We start from the raw sequence: 22390 nt of genomic DNA, 5'->3' as shown, positions 1-22390 counted from the left end.
AGCTACAGTGAGATGCACTACCCCACTGACACAATTCCTGTCAGTGGTTATATTACAATACTCGTCTTTATGCTCTGCATCATTATCTGCTGTGACTGGTATTTATGCTGTGTACTGCATCTTAAGGCACCTAACAAAAGATAATAATCTTTAGATGGATGGAAGCAATTCAGAATGAAGATGAAGTTTTTTGTAAACAAAATGTCTCTAGCGGGGAGAGGGGCTGAGAGCCAGGACAAGCTCTGCGGGAAGACTTGTAAAAATGCCTGATCTGGAGATATAGATAAAAGCAAGCATTAGAGGGTGAAAACTTGGCTTGAAGATCCGCATATGCTGTGAAACATTTAAGTGGAGCTGTATCTGCCAAAAATGTAATCACAAGTCCACTCCGCAAAGGAGGAGGGTAGTTCCAAGGATATGTTAATTGCCAACAGTTAGTGAGCATCTCGTAGGTTTTAACTGCATTGTTCCAAATTGGAGTGGAGAAAGATAAAGTAGGAGGTAGATGTTTGTATATTGGTTTACGTCAGAACAATATTGAAGGAGAATATACCTGTACATTAGTTGCGTTAGCCGCTATAGTTTCCCAAATCCTTCTGTGTGGGGAAGAGTGCAATATGATACATCGGGCAAGGTGGGAAGCCATATACTACTTAATAAAGTTAGGGTTCTTCCAAGCAACCCTCATGGAAAGGTTTAGTGAGAAAGTCCTGGCTAGCGATAATTCTGGCGGCTAGCTGCCGTAGGACTTTAAAGTGATTAGCATCGATATGGCTAGGTAATGTTTGAAAGAGAGAGTACAAGTGGTAAAATATTAACTTTGATCCATATTATTCTACCCATCTGGGACATAAATAGTTTGTCCCAATATAAAAGAAGTGGGGGAATTTGGCAGTAAATAACTACTTGTAGGCCCCAGATAAAAAAGACTCACAAATATTAAAAAATATGGAAAGCCAACAGAAACCATAGGAGGCCTTACAGACAAGACAGCCAAATACATAGAGGGAGGTTGAGATCAGACTTTTTTGCATTAATATTATATCTTGAAATTTTAGTGAATGGCTGAATATCATAAAAAGGATTAGGGATAGACGTGTGGCAGGTGACAGGCATTAGGATGTGGTCAATGTATGGGGATAATTCATGTTCTACAGAGCCAACTTATTACAGTAAAAGCATCCAATCTATTGTTCTGTTCGGTTTGTGAATTTACCACCACCACTACCTTTCACAGCTTAAGAATCCCTTCCAATGTTCTAAGTGAAACAGTTTTTGTTCTATTCACAATTAATTACCTTATTTCTGTATTGCACTTGATGCAAAAAATAATGTAAGACATCGCTATTAACCTTGTGTAGATATAGATAGATATATAGACACACACACAGTCTCTAATCCAGCACTCACCCTACCGCTGGTCCTGCACCGGATGCTCAGCCAAAACAGGGATACACTCAAAGCAATAAGGAGGCACTCCAGGATCAAGTCAAAATAAAGGACAAACTGTGCACACTTGCTTTTTCCTTTATTTTGACTTGATCCTGGAGTGCCTCCTTGTTGCTTTGAGTGTGAGGCCATCTATAACAGAACTTATTTTAATCACAGTAAACAAACCTAGTTTTTCTAACCTCTTTATAATTACTTTCATTCATTTGTTATTGATATTGCCCATATTTAAACTACCATATATTCTCATAACTTCTCCTTACAGTGTGCTGCCCAACCCTTTACCCCATTATTCAATATGTTTAATGCATTTAATCCACATCTCAGTCAACAACATTAACCAATAAAGAAATAACCCCTTACCAGGAATGTATAGTGCAGCTGGAAAGTATTCACAGTGCTTCACTTTTTCCACATTTTATGTTACAGCCTTATTCCAAAATGGAATAAATTCATTTTTGTCCTCAAATTCTACACACAATACCCCATAATGACAACATGTAAAAAGTTTTTTTGAGATTTTTGCAAATTTAAATTTAACAAAAAAAACCCAAAAAAACTTATACCACTTTCAGACAGAAAGTGGCAAAAAACCTGGATTTTATCCGCCATTAGCGTACCGGGTTGTTTGCCATTTCCTGCCTGACCCCCCTTCAGACAGAAGAGTAAATTACCGGGTTAAACACTTCAACCTGGTAATTTGCTGATTTACACGGGTATTTCTTCTGTCTGAAAGGGTCAAGCCGGGTCTAAATTCCCGGGGAACCGACCCTGGAATTTACCAGGGTCGGAGACACGGGAATTTAGACCCGGCTTGACCCTTTCAGACAGAAGAAATACCCGTGTAAATCAGCAAATTACCGGGTTGAAGTGTTTAACCCGGTAATTTTTTTTTTTATTTTTTTTTGTCTGAAAGGGGTATAAGAAATCATATGTACATAAGTATTCACAGACTTTGCCATGAAGCTCAAAATTGAGCTCAGGTGCATCCTGTTTCCACTGATCATCCTTGAGATGTTCCTGCAGCTTAACTGGAGTCTACCTGTGGTAAATTCAGTTGATTGGATAGGATTTTGAAAGGCATACACCTGTCTATATAAAGGTCCCACACTTGACAGTGCATGTCAGAGCACAAACCAAGCATGAAATTCAAGGAATTGTCTGTAGACCTGCGAGACAGGATTGTCTCGAGGCGCAAATCTGGGGAAGGGTACAGAAAAATATCTGCTGCATTGAAGATCCCAATGAGCACAGGGGCCTCCATCATCCGTAAATGAAAGAAGTCGGAACCACCAGGACTCTTCCTAGAGTTGGCCGGCCATCTAAACTGAGCAATCGTGGGAGAAGGGCCCTAGTCAGAGAGGTGACCAAGAACCCGATGGTCACTCTGTCAGAGCTACAGGATTCCTCTGTGGAGAGAGGAGAACCTTCCAGAAGGACAACCATCTCTGCAGCAATCCACCAATCAGGCCTGTATGGTAGAGTCGCCAGACGGAAGCCACTCCTTATGCTGGGCATACACGGCAAGATAAAATGTCTGTCAGACCGACAGACATTTTATCTGGCCGGCTGCCAGCCGCAGATGTCCGCGTCATACACTGTGAGAGAAATCTCACAGTGTATAGCCCGACATCTGCGCTCCACCCCCGGGGGAGGAGACATTTCCCGGTTCCTTCCGTAGGAAGGAACACAGGAAATGTCTGTCTGTCGGCCGCGCTGGGCATACACTGCCCGATGCGGCCGACAGTTACCGGGTAAATATCGCATCGGACGGGCATGCTGGACAATCCAGCATACCCGACCGAGCAATATTTAACCCTCGGTCGCCCCCCCCACGCTACAATTATCGCGGCGATCCGCCGATATCGGGCGGATCGTCCCGATAATTGCAGCGTGTATGGCCAGCATTAGTAAAAAGCACATGGCAGTTTGCCAAAGTGCACTTGAAGGACTCTCAGACCATGAGAAACAAAATTCTCTGGTCTGATGAGCCAAATATTGAACTTTTTGGAGTGAATACCAGGCGTTATGTTTGGAGGAAACCAGGCACCGCTCATCACCAGGCCAATACCATACCTACAGTGAAGCATGGTGGTGGCAGCATCATGCTGTGGGCATATTTTCAGCGGCAGGAACTGGGAGACTAGTCAGGATAGAGGGAAAGATGAATGTAGCAATGTACAGAGACATCCTGGATGAAAACCTGCTCCAGGGCGCTCTTGACCTCAGACTGAGGCGACTGTTCATCTTTTGCATTGCGAATTTAATATCACAGGAATGTATAAAAAAAAATATCACTGGCAGGGAAAGAGCTTTCGATAAAGCTCGGTCCCTGCGTATCCCCTCCGCACATTTCTCACTGTATATCGCTCAAAAAAATACAGTGAGGTGTCCGCGCATGCGCCGCCGGCACAACTAACCAACACACCCAAACCCTCACCCCCCCGTGAAACGTGAAGATGGTGTTGTCACAGGGCTTTCCCACTTATTTTTAAGTACATTTCAGGCAGATGGCATTTCCCATTACAAGTATAAGAAATGCAATCTGCTTACTAAACATGTGAACTTAAGGGATTGGAGTAGCTTTTCATGAAAACTACTCCAATTGCCCTTTAATACATGTATGTGATATTAAAATATTGTGAAAACACCTTTTCTTTTTTACATATTTTTTTAGAAAAAATAATATTTAGTAAAAATAATATTGATAAATAGGGCCCTAGATTCCTCACTGTGGGACAACAAAAGTTACGTAATGCTTGGTTTTAATACAAAATTGTAAGTGCACAACACACAAATTTGTATTACATTCATAAGCCTCACTTTGATATACTCGTATTAGAGACAGCTTTCTATATTCCAGTGTTATTTACATATATGGCAGGGCTCAACAAATTTTTGTAAAATCTAGGAGCCATCTTAAAAGTTTAGGAGCCAGACCATCGTCCATTACCAAAATTATGAAAGCTTGTATAGACCACCACGCATGCCCTTTCAGTGCCCCTCAACCTAGTAGTAAGCCCCCTCTAATTGTGTCCACAGTAGTAAGCCCCATTGTAAAAGTGCCCCAGTAGTAAGCCCCTTGTAATTGTACCCCCAGTAGTAAGCCCCCTCTAATAGTGCCCCCAGCAGTAAGCCCCCTCTAATAGTGCCCCCAGCAGTAAGCCCCATTGTAAAAGTGCCCCAGTAGTAAGCCCCTTGTAATAGTACCCCCAGTAGTAAGCCCCCTCTAATAGTGCCCCCAGCAGTAAGCCCCATGTAATAGTGCTCCCAGTAGGCTGCCCCCTGTAATAGTGCTCCCAGTAGTAAGCCCCCTGTATTAGTGCCCCCAGCAGTAAGCCCCTTGTAATAGTGCTCCCAGTAGTAATCCCCCTCTAATAGTACCCGCAGTATTAGTGTCCCCAGTAGTAAGTCCCCTGCAATAGTACCCCCAGTACTAAGCCCAGTCTAATAGTGCCCCCAGTACTAAGCCCCCTCCAAGTGTGCCTCGCACACAAAAAAACAAAAAATACAGAATACTTACCTTAGGCCAGGATCCTACGTCCGCTGCCATTTGCCGCTCTTCGAAACTATGGGGAGAGACGTCATGACATCTCTCCCATAGTGCCCGTGGGGGGAGCCAGACGCTAGCGCTCAGGAGTGAGCTCCGACTGCCGCCGCTCCTCGTTGCTATAGAAGAGACATCATGACGTCTCTCCCATAGTGCCCGTAGGGAAGCCCGACGCCGGAGCTAAGGAGTGAGCTCCGGCTGCAGCTGCGGGGAGTCGGGTGCCCGCTGGTAAAATTTCAGCGGGCGCCCAACAATTAGAGCTTCTCTGCGGCTGGGGGGGGTGGCTTGGAAATCCCGGTCGCCAGGTCTAAAATCTTAGTCGCCATGGCGACCTGGCGCCCAGGATTTGTCGAGCCCAGATATGGTATTTCATGAATACACTATTAGTGTTCATTCTAGCACCCAGCACCTGTCGAGATCTGGGCAATTCCACTTTCCTGCCTTGGGTGTTGCTCTCTGCTCTGGTGCTTCTAGCACACTCAGCTGATGCAACAATCCTCTGATCTACAGGCCAGAGTGTGCTAGAAGCACCAGAGCAGAGAGAGACACCCCAGGCAGGAAAGATGAACTGCACAGGTTGTGACAGGTGTAGGGTGCTAGAATGAACACAACACTATTGTGGCAGTGGAGAGTTGGATCTGAGTGAACCCTAGCAAAATGATGTACTATGAGCTATACTGTATTCAACGTTTTTTGTGAATCTATGTTAGCAATTATTAGAGAGACCATAGGTACAAGATTTGGTCAACACTTCTTCTGCTTACAAAATGGGCAATCGTCTAGCACAGTGGTTCCCAAACTGGGTGCCTTGGGACGCTCTCAGGGGTGCTTCAAGGTGGTTGTCCAGCACCAAATAAAACTATTTATGGTCAAAGTAAGTGGCAAAAACATAAAATATGTGGACAAACAGTAGCACAACCCTGTCCACCACCACATAACTGAACCTAAAAATGACAAGTAAGCACAATTTGCTTAATCATTTTTTTCTGAATTTCTCAATAACAAACTTTTGGCCTAGGGGGTGCAGTGAAAATGTTTTTAATACTCTAGGGTGCTGTGATTAAAGAAAGTTTGGGAACCACAGGTCTAGCAGTATGGATGTATTAAAATTATGCTTTGTAGCTGAAAGTGCAGTGCCTAATGTTTGCTTTTTCCCCCGTTGAGTATATGCACATTCCAAATGCCTGTTAAATCGGCACTTGTTGTACGAGATAGAAGACCAGATTCTATATAGCTTTCAAGGCCGCATAACGCTAGTAAAAATGAATGTTGAATGCAAACATGCTTGACATGCATTTGTTCTTAGCATCTAAGGGGGTGATTCAATCATTTTCACCCACAGATATGACTAATGGGCACCAGACAGAGCAATTCAATTGTTCCTCCATTCGGGGGTAAATGCTGCGGATGGATACATTTCTGCCCGCACCATCCTAAGGTGGCAAGCAGAAATGTGCGAAAAGTCCTGGTTTTGGGCACGCTAACCGTGACTTTAGATGGGTGTAGCTGTATTACACAGCTAAACTCTGTCTATTTGGGCGAGACATGAGCAAAAAGGCATGGGCGCAGAAAAACAATATCGCCCGCCGATCTCCCATCGCTTTAGTGAGGAGAATGTGTGTGATAAAAAATTTTAATCGCCCCCCCCTAAGAGACCACTGTACACTTTCCCAACGCATTTATCTGAGGGAAACGGAAAATAAAATAAAACAAAAAGCTGCTGCCACAATGATATAAACAACAGTAGAGGGTACGGTGACAATAGAAACAAAGTAACGTCAGGCCCCAGTTTTTATATATATATATATATATATATATATATATATATATATATATATATATATATATTATAATAGCCGTTTCTTTTAATAGCATCATTATTAAACACTAGTAAAAATCATGTAATTCATTGCCAGAAGCTATGAGCCTCAGGAAGTGCAGGTGCTAAGGTGAACATGTCCTTTTGAAACAAATTGACCTTTATTTATAGAGCTACAACATAATTTACAACACTTTACGGAGAATGTTTAACCATTCACATCACATCAGTCTCCACAGGTTCCAGTCAGCGGGCTCGATTCAATTTAGCGCGATGCTGAATAGCCACGGGAGGGAGCTCCCATGAATTCAATTCACCGCGCTTTTTGGTTCCGATTAAAGGATTTCTTCTCGCACCCCCCTGAGGGTGCGAGGAGAAATCCGTCAAAAGTGCCGGCCGTGCAGCTGTTTTCCTACTTAGCACGGCGCTATCAACCTCACACTTTAGTCAGAGAATGCCAGTTCTCGCGACTAAACACCCATGTTAAGTCGCGAGAACCGGCATTCTCCGACTTAGCTGGAAACTGTCTGACCAAACAGCGCGTGAATTGAATAGCTCTGGGAACTCCCTCCTGGGGCTATTTAGCATTGCGCTGAATTGAATCGAGCCCAGCGTGTCAACAATCAAAATGTCAACAGAATGCAGACATGTTTTTAATGTCGACATGCTTAGAATGTCAACAGATAACATGTGAACATTGTTAATGTCGACAGTAACAATGTCAACACATGCAATTTGGGTTAGGATTAGGCTACAATTCAGATTATAGTTAAAACTGCAATTAGGTTTCTGATTAGGCTCCAATTAGGATTACTTTTAATGTCAACAATATGTGTCGACATTATGAACACTTAAACATGCTGACATATACCCAGCCAATCTCCAAGTGGAATTTACAATATAAAATTCTCTAACACACATTCCAGAATGGTTTAAGACTGTAGCAACAAATTGAAGCACAAAGAGGTAGCACGCGTAAACACAGGGAAAACATACAAACTCCACATACTATGACTAGTCATACATGGGAAAAGTATGTTTCTTCATAGTGCATAATACAATCCCAAAGTGTAATAATGTTGTGTTTCTATCCACACTATGGTTTTAGCACCAGATATCTTATTCCGTCCACATTCATGGAAAATAAGTGTGAGAATACGATCTTATGATGCTGGGGAAATGGCCCAGGATGACAGGTGACAGCGGGAGTGTGTATATGCAGTAGGGATGAGGAGTACTCACACTGCACACACGTTACAGCAGCCACCGTGCCACACATGACAGCTCTCACCTGTCCAGCTCCCGGTCCCTGGACATGTCAGTCAGGCTGCCGCCAGAGCCTCCCAGGTCAGCAGCTCCTCTCCTGTCCGCAGCAGCCCCGGATCCAGCGCAGCTCTTGGTCCGGAAAATCCTGGAGAGGCGAATCCTCAGCGATCCCTTCCTCCCCGCTCCTCTCCTAGCCGCCGCCCCGGCCTGTCCCTCCACTGCCTCCGCGGCGTCCTCTTCCTCCTCCAGTCTCCGGGCCTCGGGCGCCTCCAGCACCAGCAGAGCATCACTGGTCTCTTCGCACGGACAGCCGGCCCCCCGCAGCCCCAGCGCCCCGAGCTGCAGTTCCAGGCCCTCCCCGGGCTGCGCGGCTTTTCGATGCCGACTGCACAACTCTGCCGTATGAGGAGCCCCCTCTGCGGGCACCTCTTCCACTCCAGCCCCTGGCTCCGTGGAGGCCTCCGCGTCCTCCTCCCCCCGTAGCATATTCCGGAACACCATGAGCCTGGGTCTTGCCGCCTCCTCCCCAGCCTCTGCTCCGCAGCCTAGCAGCCGGCTTAGCACCCGGTAGGACGCGGCGTCCTCCTCTGCCGCTGCGCCTCGCATGACCCCGGTGGCTCTGCAGGCCCCGGCCCGAGCCTCGGCCTCTCCCAGCTCCGCTCCCCGAACTCCGGCAGCTCCCTCATCGGAGACCGCCCCTGTTTCCGATGCTAGGCAACGTCACTACCGGCTTACCTGAGTGACAGCTGCGGAGACCATCATCAACCGTGCTGGAGATTGGTTCAACCCCTACAACGGCGACATATGCGCCAGGAACACAAGTTCTCTGAAAAACTGACGCTTGTATAGCGAGCCGCCATTTCCTTGGTGGGTAAGGCTACATTTTAGTTTAGTTTTTCATTTAGCTCAGATTTCCAAATAGTCACATAAACTCGTTTTCCAATAGTTACACTCATGTCTGCATTTCAGAAAATGCCTGTTGCTTACCCATTTAACAATTTCTTTAATGACAGCTGACTCAGGAACCCATACGGTACCCCTTAATGCCTGAAAAATGAAATACATTTTTAAGTATTTTAACTCCTCTAGTGAGTATCTGAAAACATTGACCAGACACACTTTACTTAGTTTAAACAGGTGGTTCCAAGTATGCAGATATAGGACAGGACACTACATGATGATGTAGGATACTGTACACTGCCAACTTGTCCAAACCAATATTTCTGTAATATATGATGGCGTATTGCTGGAATAGATTGTTATACAGGATTATGGGTGACTGCATATTGTGGGCATTAGTGTTGTGTGATGAACAGCAGGGCCGGCCCCAGGTCTACTAGCACTCTGTGTGAGAAATTTTGGACCGAAAAAAAAATTTCCTAGTTTTCAATAAAAAATATATATATACTCGACAGAAAAGAAACAAAGTCACCCACAGAGAAAAAGACACTCAAAAATAAAACATGCTTTGGCCACCACAGGGAAATATAAAACACACACTGGCTGCCACAGAAAAAAAAAATACAAAATACAATACACATTGCCTCCCACAGGAAAAAAAAAAAAAACACATTGGTCCTCACAGGAAAAAATAAATAAAACACACATTGGTCACCACAGAAGACTGGACTGACCTGATATGAAGACGCTCCAGTGACTTGCTTACATAGGGAGAAGGAGGAATTCCGGATAACTCCTTACCCTTATGCTTACCAACTCACTCCTCATTTCGAGCCCCACATGGTACGTTTCCTCATATCATCTTTAATGGTGGAATTTTAATAGAAATTTTGCTTGTCTTTTAAAGTGAATACATTTACAAATATTTTATATAAATACTACAATATATGAGCATTTTTTTCTTTTTTCATGTGAAATCCCATGTGAGGTCCATCCATCTACATTGAGAGGACATCTCACAACAAATAGAGGAATTCGCAAAGGATTTTCTTGTTATGGGATCTTATCGACTGAGACTGTCTGGACTTACTTTGACTTGAAACTTTGAAAATCTAGTAGCGCCGGAGTTTTATTTTTAAAATGTTGTATAGATTGACATATTGTTTGGTGGTGGGCTACCATCGGAAAAAAACCTAGGCAGCTATACTAGGGAGCACCTCGACATATCCCAACGTATTCTTTCCATTCCTGATATGAAGACAGATTCTATCATTTGCTGTGGAAGGAAGATGTTGATGTGGAGCCTTGCAAAAGCAGCCTAGTGGAAACACTAAGCTATCAATATTAAAGCAGCCCCTTGGTGACCTGCAGCTGTCTGTGGTTGGCACATGGTTGGAATGAAATAAACCGTGGGAGTGAAGACATGAAAGATGAGTAGTCAATGTACAAATATCTAGACTGTCAGTTACTGGCAACCATGATTGGCATACCCCTTTTTTCTCAAGTGAACCTCCTTCCTATACTAGATCTGGAAAAGGCTTTCGCACTTCTGCTGCATGGTCATCCATCAGGTCAAAGTTGTTGTATGCAATATTTGTTACCTCCCATCAATCTAGGAGATCTTGAAGGGAATGCTCAGGGAAGGGGGGCAATGAGATGTGCATGCCAAGAATATATGCTGTGCCATACCTAGCGTCACCTTTAGATAAATGAGTCATATACAGTGCCAACCATAGAAAATTGAGGCCTATCTGGTTCCATAGATACGAGTGCTGATGGGGGGCTGGCAGGAGACATTAAAGGGGTGCAAGCTGGGTAGACAGAAGGTTTGCTGGCTGGGGAGACAGAAGGGGTGCTGTCTGGGGAGACAGAAGGGGCTGACTGGAGAGACAGAAGGGTAGCTGGCTGGGGAGACAGAAGGGGGACTGACTGGAACTGGAGAGACACTTCTGGGCTGGAGTTACAGTTATGGGGGGGCTGCATATTTTGTCCCGGGCTGCACAATTTCTGATGGCAGTCCTTTTAATTTTCTCAAAATATGACTACTGTGGCCGTGGTGCTGCAGAAGAGAACGCAGCCACCTGCATGTACATGCCCATGACGCTTCCATAACACTATTGATCACCTCCCAGTCTCCACCCTGAAATGCCCATGCATTGCAAGTACCATCTCTAATCATAGCCATGTCATACGCAACTGACTACTTGTCCAGATGGGGCCTCTGCTGTTTCGCGGACATCAGAGGAGAAAGGAACTTCCCATAGACGGGGGAGAACCAAACTAGGGGCCTGATTCAGGGCCGGTCGCAAGCAATGAGCGCTCGCAACCGGGTCTATGGTGGCCCAGAGCGCATGCGCACGACGGAGACGGCTCCGTCGCGCGCATGCGCGAGATCCGTATAGCGACGGGCAATCCATCGCTCCGGGTCTCACACCAAAGGGGGCGTGCTGTCGATGTTGAATGACAGCACTCCCCCTTTGGTGGGCGGGCCGGGGGGGTGGCTGCCCAGACTGAGGCGTTCCCAAGAGAACGCCTACCGTCTGGGGGCGGCCCCACTGACATCACAAGTGATGTCAGTGGGAGAGCTTTCGGCTTTGTTTGAGTCGAAAGCTCTCTGGGGCTTGCGGCCACGAGACCCTACCACAAGGGTCTCGTCGCAAGCCCAATGGTCGCGATGGTCTTGACCATCATCCTGGCCGCTCGCATTAGCTGTGGGTGGCAACCCACAGCAATGCGAGCGGCCAGGAGGCCACTCCATAAAAAAAAAAAAAAGACGCCCTGATTCAGAGCGAGCGCTCTGTCAGAGCATCCGGCTCTGAATCAGGGCCACGGTGCAGGCGAGGTGAGTGCCATTTGGAGGATGGTATCATACGTGATAGGGGTGCGGGCAGAGTGGGCAATGCACGTGTGCATAAAGTGAAAACTGAAATAGAGAATTTTTGCAGCAAAGACACACCAATTCTCATTTTCAATGTAAGCACGGAGCTATGGATCTTATTTAGAGGAGGGCACTAATGCATGCGTGGCTGCGGTTTCTTTTGGATTTGCAGCTGCTATAATATTGAAAATGCTAGTCTCAGCCCTCCATACTTAAGATTGCAAGACCTGAGATGCCCACTTTCAATGTCCGTGGACAGTGGCATTCCGCCACTATACTCAAACACTCCTTGACTGGCATAGTATCTCTTTCTTGACTTTCTCTGATCATGGTCTTTTTAGCTGCGGCTTTGCGCTTGAGAATGCAGCCACGTTCACTGACAAACCCTTGACACTCCCATGACGCCCATGAGATGGCCTTGTTTTGTGTTCACTTCAGATCACCTCCCAGGATCGTCCATGTCTGTCAGCTGCTATCTGAAATAAGGGCCTGATTCTGACCTGCTCATTAGATGCATTCGCATGCAGCCGTCAGCTGCCAAATTATGCAAATCCCGCGATCGCCCGGCAAGACATTAGCATGCCCACTATGTCTTGGCATGCGTTCGCGGTGTGTATTTAGACGCCAGCCTGTCTTAAGACGCCCACTTTCCCTTAGCAATACACGTCATCTCCAGGAAGTTATGCAATAATCGGCAACATCGGACCCATATGCAGCACTTGTGGCTGACCATACCCTACCACAAGCACTGCGAGTGCTTCAGTGTGTAATTCAGCCATGTGACATGTCTAATGACGCTTCGTCTTAATTATGCACGCCTCTGAAACGGCGTTAGGATGCACAGACACGCCTATGTTTGCACCACCACACCCCCGTTTCCATCAACCAACCCCTGTCACCACCTACAAACGGTTCGTCCTGTCACTCATTCTAGCGAGGCGTCTATGCACAAGGGGCGATCGCATGGACTGGTTTGCGCACGCGCACTGTGTCTTTATGCACGCGGAGATTGCAAACATCAGCAGGCTACGTGCAAACGCAGTCTAGCGAATGGGTCTGAATCAGGCCCTGAGTGCGATCACGTACATAACAGCGATCTCTGCTGTACACATACGCCGTAGGGGTTTCTCCGACTGTTCGCATGCGCAGTAGCAAAAAAATCACTCAACTAAGCAAACATCTACACTGCTTTTACCTCTGAATCAGGCCCTATATGCAGTATGGAGGTCATAAACAAATGCCCCCTCTGTAAAACTACTAGCCATGTTTAAAAAGTGCTGGAGCTCTATCTGATGATAGTAAAAAATTGAAACCCCAACCCAGTGGTCCCAGTAAAACCGCATTGGGGTTAATAAGAACTTATTATATATAAGTAAATAAAATATACAACATTTTATTAAAATAAAGAGCCCACAAAAATCCTTTTTTTCTATTTAAACATAAAAAGCCTCTTCTGTGACATAGGGCCTGATTCAGAGATGTACGCAATGCCGATTTTTACGCAGATTGAGCGATTGTTTGCCATTACGCATGTGTGTCAGTCGCATGGCGCATGCACAATTGTTTTGCGATTCAGCCCGCACTGAGGATCCATTCACAAAGTGAGTGACAGGTAGTCAGCATTTGGAGGAGGTAACGGGGAGTGGCTAGGCAAACGCAGGCATGTCTGACTGTTTAAAAGCCTTTTCATGGGCGTGCATAAATTAGCTATTGCAATCTTCTACACAGCATTAGAGCCCTTTTCATGTCATGAGAGTTACAGTGCTTGCGGCGGGTCAGACTATACTGCATGGCTGCCCAATCTGCATCGATGTTACTGATGTTTACGCTGTTGTACGGATTTGAGGAGGCAGCTGTAGGCGTCCTTATGCTCGGCTATGCTTTGGAAGGCATTAGTATATTTTAGCAACTGCGATCCGTGAGAGAATGCAGTTGCGACTGCATAAGCGTAAATCTCTAAATCGGGCCCATAGACCAAAGGAAATCTTTCACAACTTCGGGCTTGATTCAGCAAGCAACGCAAAGAAGAGAACGCACGCACTTGGCAGTTATTTTTGTACTGCGTATGCGTATGCAGCGCACTGCGCGTGCGCAAAATAGCCGGTGTGACCGGGTAAGCGTACGCAGACTACACGCAGCATGTGCGCGGACCCCTTTCGATATTGATTGGCAGGAAGTGCCCTTTGTGGGTGGTGATGGGGGGCGGTCGGGCGAATGCAGGCGTGCGTGAGTGTTTGGACGCCGTTTTAGGGGCGTCCATAATTAAGCCAGTATGGCAACAGACGCAGTGCTGAGACTCCGTATACACAGGAAGTTGCCAAGATCCTATGCGAGGTCTGGTCAACCACTATTATGCCAATATGGTCGATGGTTCTCGATGTTACCGATGTTTACGCTATATTGCGTACTCACCATGCTTTGAGTAAAGGGAGATGGGAGGCTTAATATTGGACTGGGGCGTCTGCATCTTGTGCTGCTGTCTCCGTGCGTATGCATTGATTAGCATATTCTCGTATCGGATGGGTGCGTGCGTTCTCTCCTTTGCGTTGCTTGCTGAATCAGGCCCTTCATCCAGAGGGACTAAAATAAAAACCCTAATACAAAATGATAAAACGAGGGTGAGTAGCCATTCACCAATCAAAAGTTGTGAAGAATTTTAAGTACTTAATAAACTGGATATTTCCAAAGGGATTGATGTAAATATGCACCCTGAAATACATTTGTTAGACAAGAAGGTTCAGAAAACATTGTGGATCCTGATAATTCTTTGTCCATTTGTATTCAAACATTAATGGTGCATACACACGGTCAGATTTTCCTTCAGATTTGTACAATAACGTTTTAAAAAATCGTTCAAACGTTCATATCTGAAAGAAAATCTGACATGTGTCCCTGCAACAATGAACGACGCGCGTTCCCGTTTGTCAGATAACGATATCTGACATCTGATGTGTTTGCAGTCAGATTTGGTCGATTTTCATTCATTTTAATACTGTCAAAAATCGTTCGTAGTTGGTCAAATTGTTATAGCAAAATTAATATTTGTGAGACTTAAGCAGGCATACTTGGAATGGAGGATGGTGCTGTTTTTGTGAAAATTAGATTTAAGGTGATTGTAATTTATCTTCTGATAAAGCATGTGAGCAGCTGCAGATGTCGTAGCAGTATTCTGTGAATGGCTGACGTAGTGTTTTATCTGCTGTTTCTTTCATTCTCATCTGTATAAATGTAGGACTATTCTTATGTGCAGAGCATATGATGAAGTCAGGTCCCTGCAGGATAGTCTCTTAGTTTCCTGGAACCTAATTGTCTCAACAACAATGCCTTTTCCATCCCCAGGTCCCATGTCTGCGCCTGCAATCTAAAGCAAAATATCTTCCCTATGAGCGCAACTTTATCTCAGATAACTTTAGTACTGATTATTTCCTGGAATTCACATAATGTACTGTATATAGGTGAATGGTATTATTAGCTCTTTTAAAAAAAAGCCAAATTGCATTTTAATTTTAATTGGAAAATAAACATTATGGGGCTGATGCCAACTGAGGGCCTGATTCAGAGCCGGCCGCTATTTGCGCTCGCTCGTTCAAAAAAAGGGGCCGGATATTTTAATAGAGCGCTCGCTCTTTGCGGTCTGTTGACGCCTCTATGTCTGAGCGAGCGAGCGAACGAAATATGCGCTCGCTATTTTGTAAAGACACCCCCTGGCCATTCGCATCATACGTCATCTCCGCTATGTATTAGATTAATCGAGTACATCGAAAGGCGTATGAACTGCTCGCAGTGCTTGTGGTTGGATTGTCCTACCGCAATCATGCGAACAGTTCAGGCTAAGAGACAACCAAGTGACGTGACCGATGACGCTGCTTTGTTAATTATGCACACCCTTAAAACGCCCGTTTTGACTGTTTGGCATGCCTGCGTTCGGATCTCCACTCCCCGTTTTCAAGCACCTTCCCCTGTTACCACCCACAAACGCCTCATCCTGTCACTCAAATTAGCAGGCACTCGCTATTTTGCGAACACACGATTTCTGGTTGGCGCATGCGCATTACGACCCAAACGCATGCGCAGATGTGCGAACATCGCTCGGAGCGAATGAGCGGCCGCTTACGAGCGGCTCTGAATCAGGCCCTGAGTACGATGCCATTTGGTATAGCATATCTTGCTATGTGCATCCTCAGAAATGTGGCCACAAGTATACGCACCCAGGCCCGTAGAGAGCTGGTCCGTGCCCTGGTTCTTTCTTTTTTTTTTCAGCATGGCCTAATCGCGGGAGATGTCGCCACACACCCCCTTAGAAAAAAGTTTTTGCAGTGACGCACTGAACTCACCATTCCGTGCATCACTGCGCACTGTGAGCCCCTCAGCCAGGGTCAAATCTGGATGGAGTAGCAATTAGTGTGTTCGCTGCCCCCTACAGGCAGAGGAGACTGCTTCTGCTCAGCAGCTGCATGCTCCCTGGCACCACTGCAGCCCAGCACACAGCAGTATGTTCTGGGCTGGGGACAAAGGCTGCTTATAGGTAAGAGGGAGGGGGGGAGGCGGACCCGGGCCACTATCGGGTTTCTCCAACAAGGCCAGGTAATTATTCCCGCTCCCACCCCCCCCTCGGCGCCCCTGTATGCACTCATGCAAATTTGTGTGAATCTGACACTTATACCTGTCTGCATTTAGATAGGAGGGACACTAGCATTCTAACGTAGGCCAAGTAGAGGTAGGGAGTCTTCCCCAATTGTAAATGGATGCAGACTAGGACAAAGATGCATACACCTCTGAGAAAGCTGTATTATTTGTGTCTGGTCATGGGCAGGTGGAAACAGCTGATGATGTTGATGGTCCCAAGCACTGGCGAACTGCTTGAAATGGGCTATTTGCAAATGCTTTGGTTACGTTGATTGATATATAATTGCTATAATGCATTTGCTGCAAATAAGCTAATTAACAGCCTTGATTGCCAGACCACATGTGAGAGGCTGATAAAGTGTGTGTCAGTCTCTGCAGTCAGTCTCTCATTGCCTGGCGAACAGGTCAGAGGCCTGTCGAGAGACACTGATTACTGAATGTAAGTTCTGAGCTAAAGACTTCTGTTTTGTGAGAGTGACGTAGGTCCTTCCACTCTGAGAGAGGGAATCATAATGTTTAGTTAGAGCCAGACAGGCCTGGGTTTACTTTTATGTTTTGTTTATTTTTGTGCTGCTAATAGAACTGGCTGCGGAAACTTGTACCAAAGCGTGTACTACTACTACTATGACAACTGCAACCATTTACCCCAGCAGACGACACCCTTACCCTTATTTGCCACGATAGTTAAAGCACGGATAATCTATTATTATCCCACAGTGAAGTGTCTGCATTATACCCCACTGTTAGGATTGGGGTATATCTAAAAGAGTATGAGTCCAGCAACAGCCTTGAGGGCTGGCACACTTGGCTAGCTGCAGCCGTGGAGCAGCCTTGAGGGCTGGTAGACTTGGACTAGTTGTGGCCTGGGGGCTGAAGAAGTTGATGTAGCCTTTGGGCTATGCAGCAGCATTGAGGGCTGGTAAGTCTTTTGACTAGTCGTGGCCCAAGGGCAGTGATATAAGATGTGATCTTTGGACCGTGCAGCAGCCTTGTGGGCTGGTAAACCTTGGCAAGCTGTGGCCTGTGGGCCACAGAACAAGATGCGGCCTTTGGGCCATGCAGCAGCCTTGAGGGCTGGTAAGCCATGGCAAGCTGTGGCCAGTGGGCCGTAGAACAAGATGCGGCCTTTAGGCCGTGCAGCAGCTTTGAGGGCTGGTAAGCCTTGGCAGGTTGTGGCCTGTGGACCACAGAACAAGATGCAGCCTTTGGGCTGTGCAGCAGCCTTGGCAGCGGTGGTCTGATGAGAGTCCTGTGCTGCCGGGTTGGCACAGGCGGTGGTACGCTGGACTGCATAGTTTGGACGCTGGCTTGCGGCCTGTGCTGCCGGGTTAACACAAGCGGTGGTACTCTGGATTGTGTACTTTGGACACTGGATAGCGGCCTGTGCCGCCGAGTTGACGCAAATGGTGGTACGCTGGATTGCTTACTGTGGAAGCTGGATTGTGGCCTGTGCCGCCGGGTTGACACAAGCAGCTTGACACTGGAGTGCGGCCTGTGGCGCCGGGTTGACAAGCAGCTGGACAGAGGAGTGCGGCCCGTGCCCCCGGGTTGACACAAGCAGCTGAACACAGAACTGAGCACTCTGGACACTAAGTGCTGTTTGTGCCACCTGGATGACACAAACGGCAGAGCATGGATATGCGGACCGTGCTGCCTAGATGATACAAACGGCAGGTAGTAGATATGCGGACCTTGCCGCCTAGATGACACAAACGGCCGGTAACAAAAGCTGATAGAACTGAGTACTCGACTGGATAACAGGAGTCAACGCCAGAACCGGAAAGATGTGAAACGCTATCCCCGGCATCAGAGCAGCCTTCGCTCCAGCATGAAATAGCCACAGGAGCCAATCCAAAACAGACTAGGGATGATGGACAACTGATGGGGAGGAGTTCAGCGAATGATCGCCCAGCTTTCGCAGTGCGGCAGCTTGTGACAGTACCCCCCTTGACGAGGGGTTAAGGAACCCCTAGACCCTGGTTTGTCGGGAAAGTTCTCGAAAAACCTTTTCTTCAGAGTAGGAGCATGCAAAGATCTTTCATGGACCCAGGAGTGCTCCTCCGGTCCATACCCCTTCCAATGGAATAAGAATTGAAGGCAACCTCGAGAAATTCTGGAGTAAAGGATTTTTTCCACAACAAACTCTTGGCGACCTTGAGCAAGCTCCGGTAGAGGCCTGACTGACCCTCAGGGAAAACCTGGAGGAAAAGAAAAACAGTTTCAGGAGAGAACAATGGAAAGTGTTGTTCATCTTGAGAGTCCGGGGTAACTTCAGTCGAAATGCCTCAGGATTAACTTGAGAAATAATTCTAAAAGGGCCAATGAACTTGGGACTTAACTTCTGTGACCTCTGGCGCAGGTTAATGTTTCTGAAGGACAGCCAAACTAAGTCTCCCACTTTGAAACTACAGGGCCTATGACGTTTGTCAGCCCAAACCTTGGAACAACCAGATGCTTGAAGAAGAGAATGGTGCACTTTCTTCCAGACTGACTGTAACATAGAAATAGATGAGGATGAAGGAGTTGTGGTTGATGTAGTCTCAAAGGAATTACTCCTAGGATGAGTCCCAAAATTGCAGAAAAAAGGAGACACTGAAGAAGCAGAATGTCAGGAATTGTTGTATGCAAATTCAGCAAACAGCAAAAGAGTAACCCAGTTGTTTTGACACTTGGAGATGAAGCAGCCTAGGTACTGCTCCAGGGACTGATTGGCCTGCTCGGTCTGTTGGACTGTGGGTGGTACCCTGATGACAGACTGACATTGATACCCAGAGTACCTCCAAAACCGAGCAACAAATTGTGTACCACGATCTGAGACAATGTCTGACGGAAGTCCATGAGGTCTAAAAAATGTTGAATAAAAAAAAATGCCAATTCTTTAGCTGAAGGCAATTTGCTGAGGGGAACAAAATGCACCATGTTCGAGAATCGGTCCACAATGGTGGTTCAGATGACTGAACAGCGAGAAGATGATGGAAGATCCACCACGAAATCCATCGCGATATGGGTCCAAGGCTTAGAAGGAGTAGGCAGTGGACATAACAGGCCAGAAGGAGTAGTCCGGAGAGTCTTGTTTCTGGAACAGACATCACAAGCCGCCACAAACTTGCGAACATCACGAGACATGGACTGCCACCAAACTGAATGGGAAAGTAGTTCAAGAGTCCTAGCGATGCCTGGATGACCAATAGCTTTGGACGTGTGGAAGTCATTCAGGACTGCCTTACGAGATCTCTCAGGGACAAACCTCAATCCTGGAGGCATTTCAGGAGGAGCTTCAGACTGGCATTGCTTAAGGGAATCCGCCAAGGTTCTAGTCAAGGCTAGATGAATCCAGGAAGCCGGAATAATGGTTTCTTCCATAGTACTTGGAGGCTGATTGAAGGAGAAACTTCGGGAAAGGGTGTCCACCTTTATATTCTTAGATCCAGGTCGGAAGGAGATAATATAATTAAACCGGGTGAAGAACAAGGCCCAGTGAGCCTGCCTTGCGTTCAACCTCTTGACCATTTCAATATAGGCCAAATTCTTATGGTCCGTGAGAACCATTACCACATGATTAGCCCCCTCTAACCAGTGCCTCCAGTCCTCAAATGCCCATTTAATGGCTAGAAGCTCCCGGTTGCCAACATCATAGTTCCTTTCCGCAGAGTCGAATTTCCGGGAAAAGAATGCGCTCGGAAACTTGCCATCTTTGAGATCCCTTTGAGAGAGGATAGCGCCCACTCCAATCTCAGAGGCGTCCACCTCAACGACAAATGGGAGTTCTGGGTTGGGAAGCCGAAGAACAGGAGCAGACACAAAAGCCGCCTTAAGTGCTTCGGAGGCTTGAATGGCCGTAGTCAAGCAATTGGCGATCTCAGCTCCTTTTTTAGTTAATTCAACAATGGGAGAGACCACGGAGGAGAAGGCTTTAATGAATCTACGCTGGATGGCCTTCAACGTAGTGGGTTGTTTCCAATCCAAGATGGCATTTACCTTGCCAGGGTCCATGCAGAAGCCTTGCGAAGAAATGATGTAGGCTAAGAATGAGACCTCTTTCACATCAAACTCACATTTCTCCAGCTTGGCATACATAATGTTATGCAGAGAGATGGACAGAAAATGGTTGTCTTAGTTGATGCACAGTATTCATTAAAATATAACTTTTATTGTTATCTTAAAAATAATATTGTATTCATTTACAGTCCGTGAAATATTAAAAGAAACAAGAAGAAATGTGATTTTAAGTTAGAAATAGTGTATTAAAATTGATTGTATGGCCAGTATAAGTCTGTATAAATATTCAGTAATCGGGGAATATGATTGGAGTTGTATATTATGTTGGATGGACATATGGATGTCACATATATATTAATTAATTTATTGACTACATTTATTCCTTCCCATCAATATCATTAGTTATTCCACATAGTCAGATATTGTTGATATGTATTTATATGTATTGAGCGGAGATAGTCTGTAGATGTAAATATTCCTCTTATATGGATACAATTGTATTTATTACTCTTATTGACACATTTGAGGACATAGATCAAATAGAAATTGTGTTATAATTAGGAATATATTCCAGGGAGTCCGACAACTCTCCTTTCTTCCATATATTTATACACTGTATTGATTATCCAATCTCATTCCAAAATGTCAGTTATTTATGTACAATAGGAATATATATGGTGAGAATAAGAATAATAATAAAGGGTGAATGTCCTACATATATCAGGTGTATTTAGGCCCTGATTCAGAGCCGGACGCTCTGACCAGAGCGTTCGCTCTGAGCTCGTATAGCTGTGGGTCACCACCCACAGCATATACGAGCGTGCAGGATGATGGTCGCGATGGTCTTGACCATCGCGACCATCGCCACTGCGAGCAGAAGCCTGCGGTTGAGTTTCTCAACCGCAAGGCCAGGAGTGATTTTGGCTCTATCAGAGCCAAAATCACTCCCACTGACATCACTAGTGATGTCAGTGGGGCCGGCTTCTGACGGTAGGCGTTACCTTGGGAACGCCTCCGCCTGGCAGGAACGCCCCCGGCACGCCCACCAAAGGGGGCGTGCTGTCAATCAATATCGACAGCACGCCCCCTTTGATCAGACACTACGAGCGAAGGAAAGTCCTTCGCTCGTCGCGTCTCGCGCATGCGCACGACGGAGCTCCCTCCATCGTGCACATGCGCAGTGCAGACCATCGACCCACTTGCGAGCGGACAGCCGCTCGCGAGTGGGTCTGAATCAGGGCCTTAGTTTGTTCCATCATAACTGTCTATATATTGGACTTATCACTCTATATTGAAAACATCAAAAAAGGGGATTCACAATTCACAACATATAGTATAGCTTCTCCTACTCATTGCGTCTTTTATTTATCTGACATAGATATGTTAGACATTAGGTGCAACAGGTGCAGCAGTTGTGTAAAACATAGATATAAGTGTATTTGCGCAGAGCTGGAAAGTATGTCTTTGAGCAGCTATCACTGTAGTTTATTATAACTCAGTGCTGCAATTATATTAACCTTATTTCAGTTATGCGTGATATAGGACTCATGAGCTGTATCTCCTATTGTGTTACCCACTGCTATGCTGCCGTCAATAGATTATAGATAGGTCCTTGTAGACCAATTATTATGTGGCCAGTGGGAACTTACAATTAATATGTTGTCCACATAATTATATAATACAATGCTAGTACAAGTATGTGGAAATAGATGTAGTCAATAAATTAATTAATATATATGTGACTTCCAACATAATATACAATTCCAATCCTATTCCCCCATTACTGAATATTTATACAGACTTGTACTGGCCATACAATCTATTTTAATACACTATATCTAACTTAAAATCACATTTCTTCTTGTTTCTTTTAATATTTCACGGACTGTAAATGAATACAATA

General features: G+C 45.8%; 1 protein-coding gene across 2 annotated transcripts in view; it reads right to left on the bottom strand.

Annotated features, from left to right (window-relative positions):
- SOCS7 (suppressor of cytokine signaling 7) overlaps window positions 1-8859 on the bottom strand; it is a 72803-nt gene extending 63944 nt beyond the window's left edge. For both annotated transcript variants that reach the window (XM_088474587.1, XM_088474588.1), the window contains exon 1: window positions 8110-8859. In XM_088474587.1, the coding sequence (XP_088330713.1) occupies window positions 8110-8690 (581 nt within the window). In that variant the 5' untranslated portion in view covers window positions 8691-8859. The remainder of the gene's footprint in view (window positions 1-8109) is intronic.
- Between the last annotated feature and the right edge of the window lie 13531 nt (window positions 8860-22390).

The sequence above is a fragment of the Taudactylus pleione genome, unplaced genomic scaffold (assembly GCF_031769625.1).
Source record: "Taudactylus pleione unplaced genomic scaffold, aTauple2 ptg000155l, whole genome shotgun sequence".
In the NCBI taxonomy this organism is placed as follows: Eukaryota; Metazoa; Chordata; class Amphibia; order Anura; family Myobatrachidae; genus Taudactylus; species Taudactylus pleione.
Note: the sequence above shows the minus strand (reverse complement) of the source record. Positions and strands in the feature narration are given on the sequence as shown.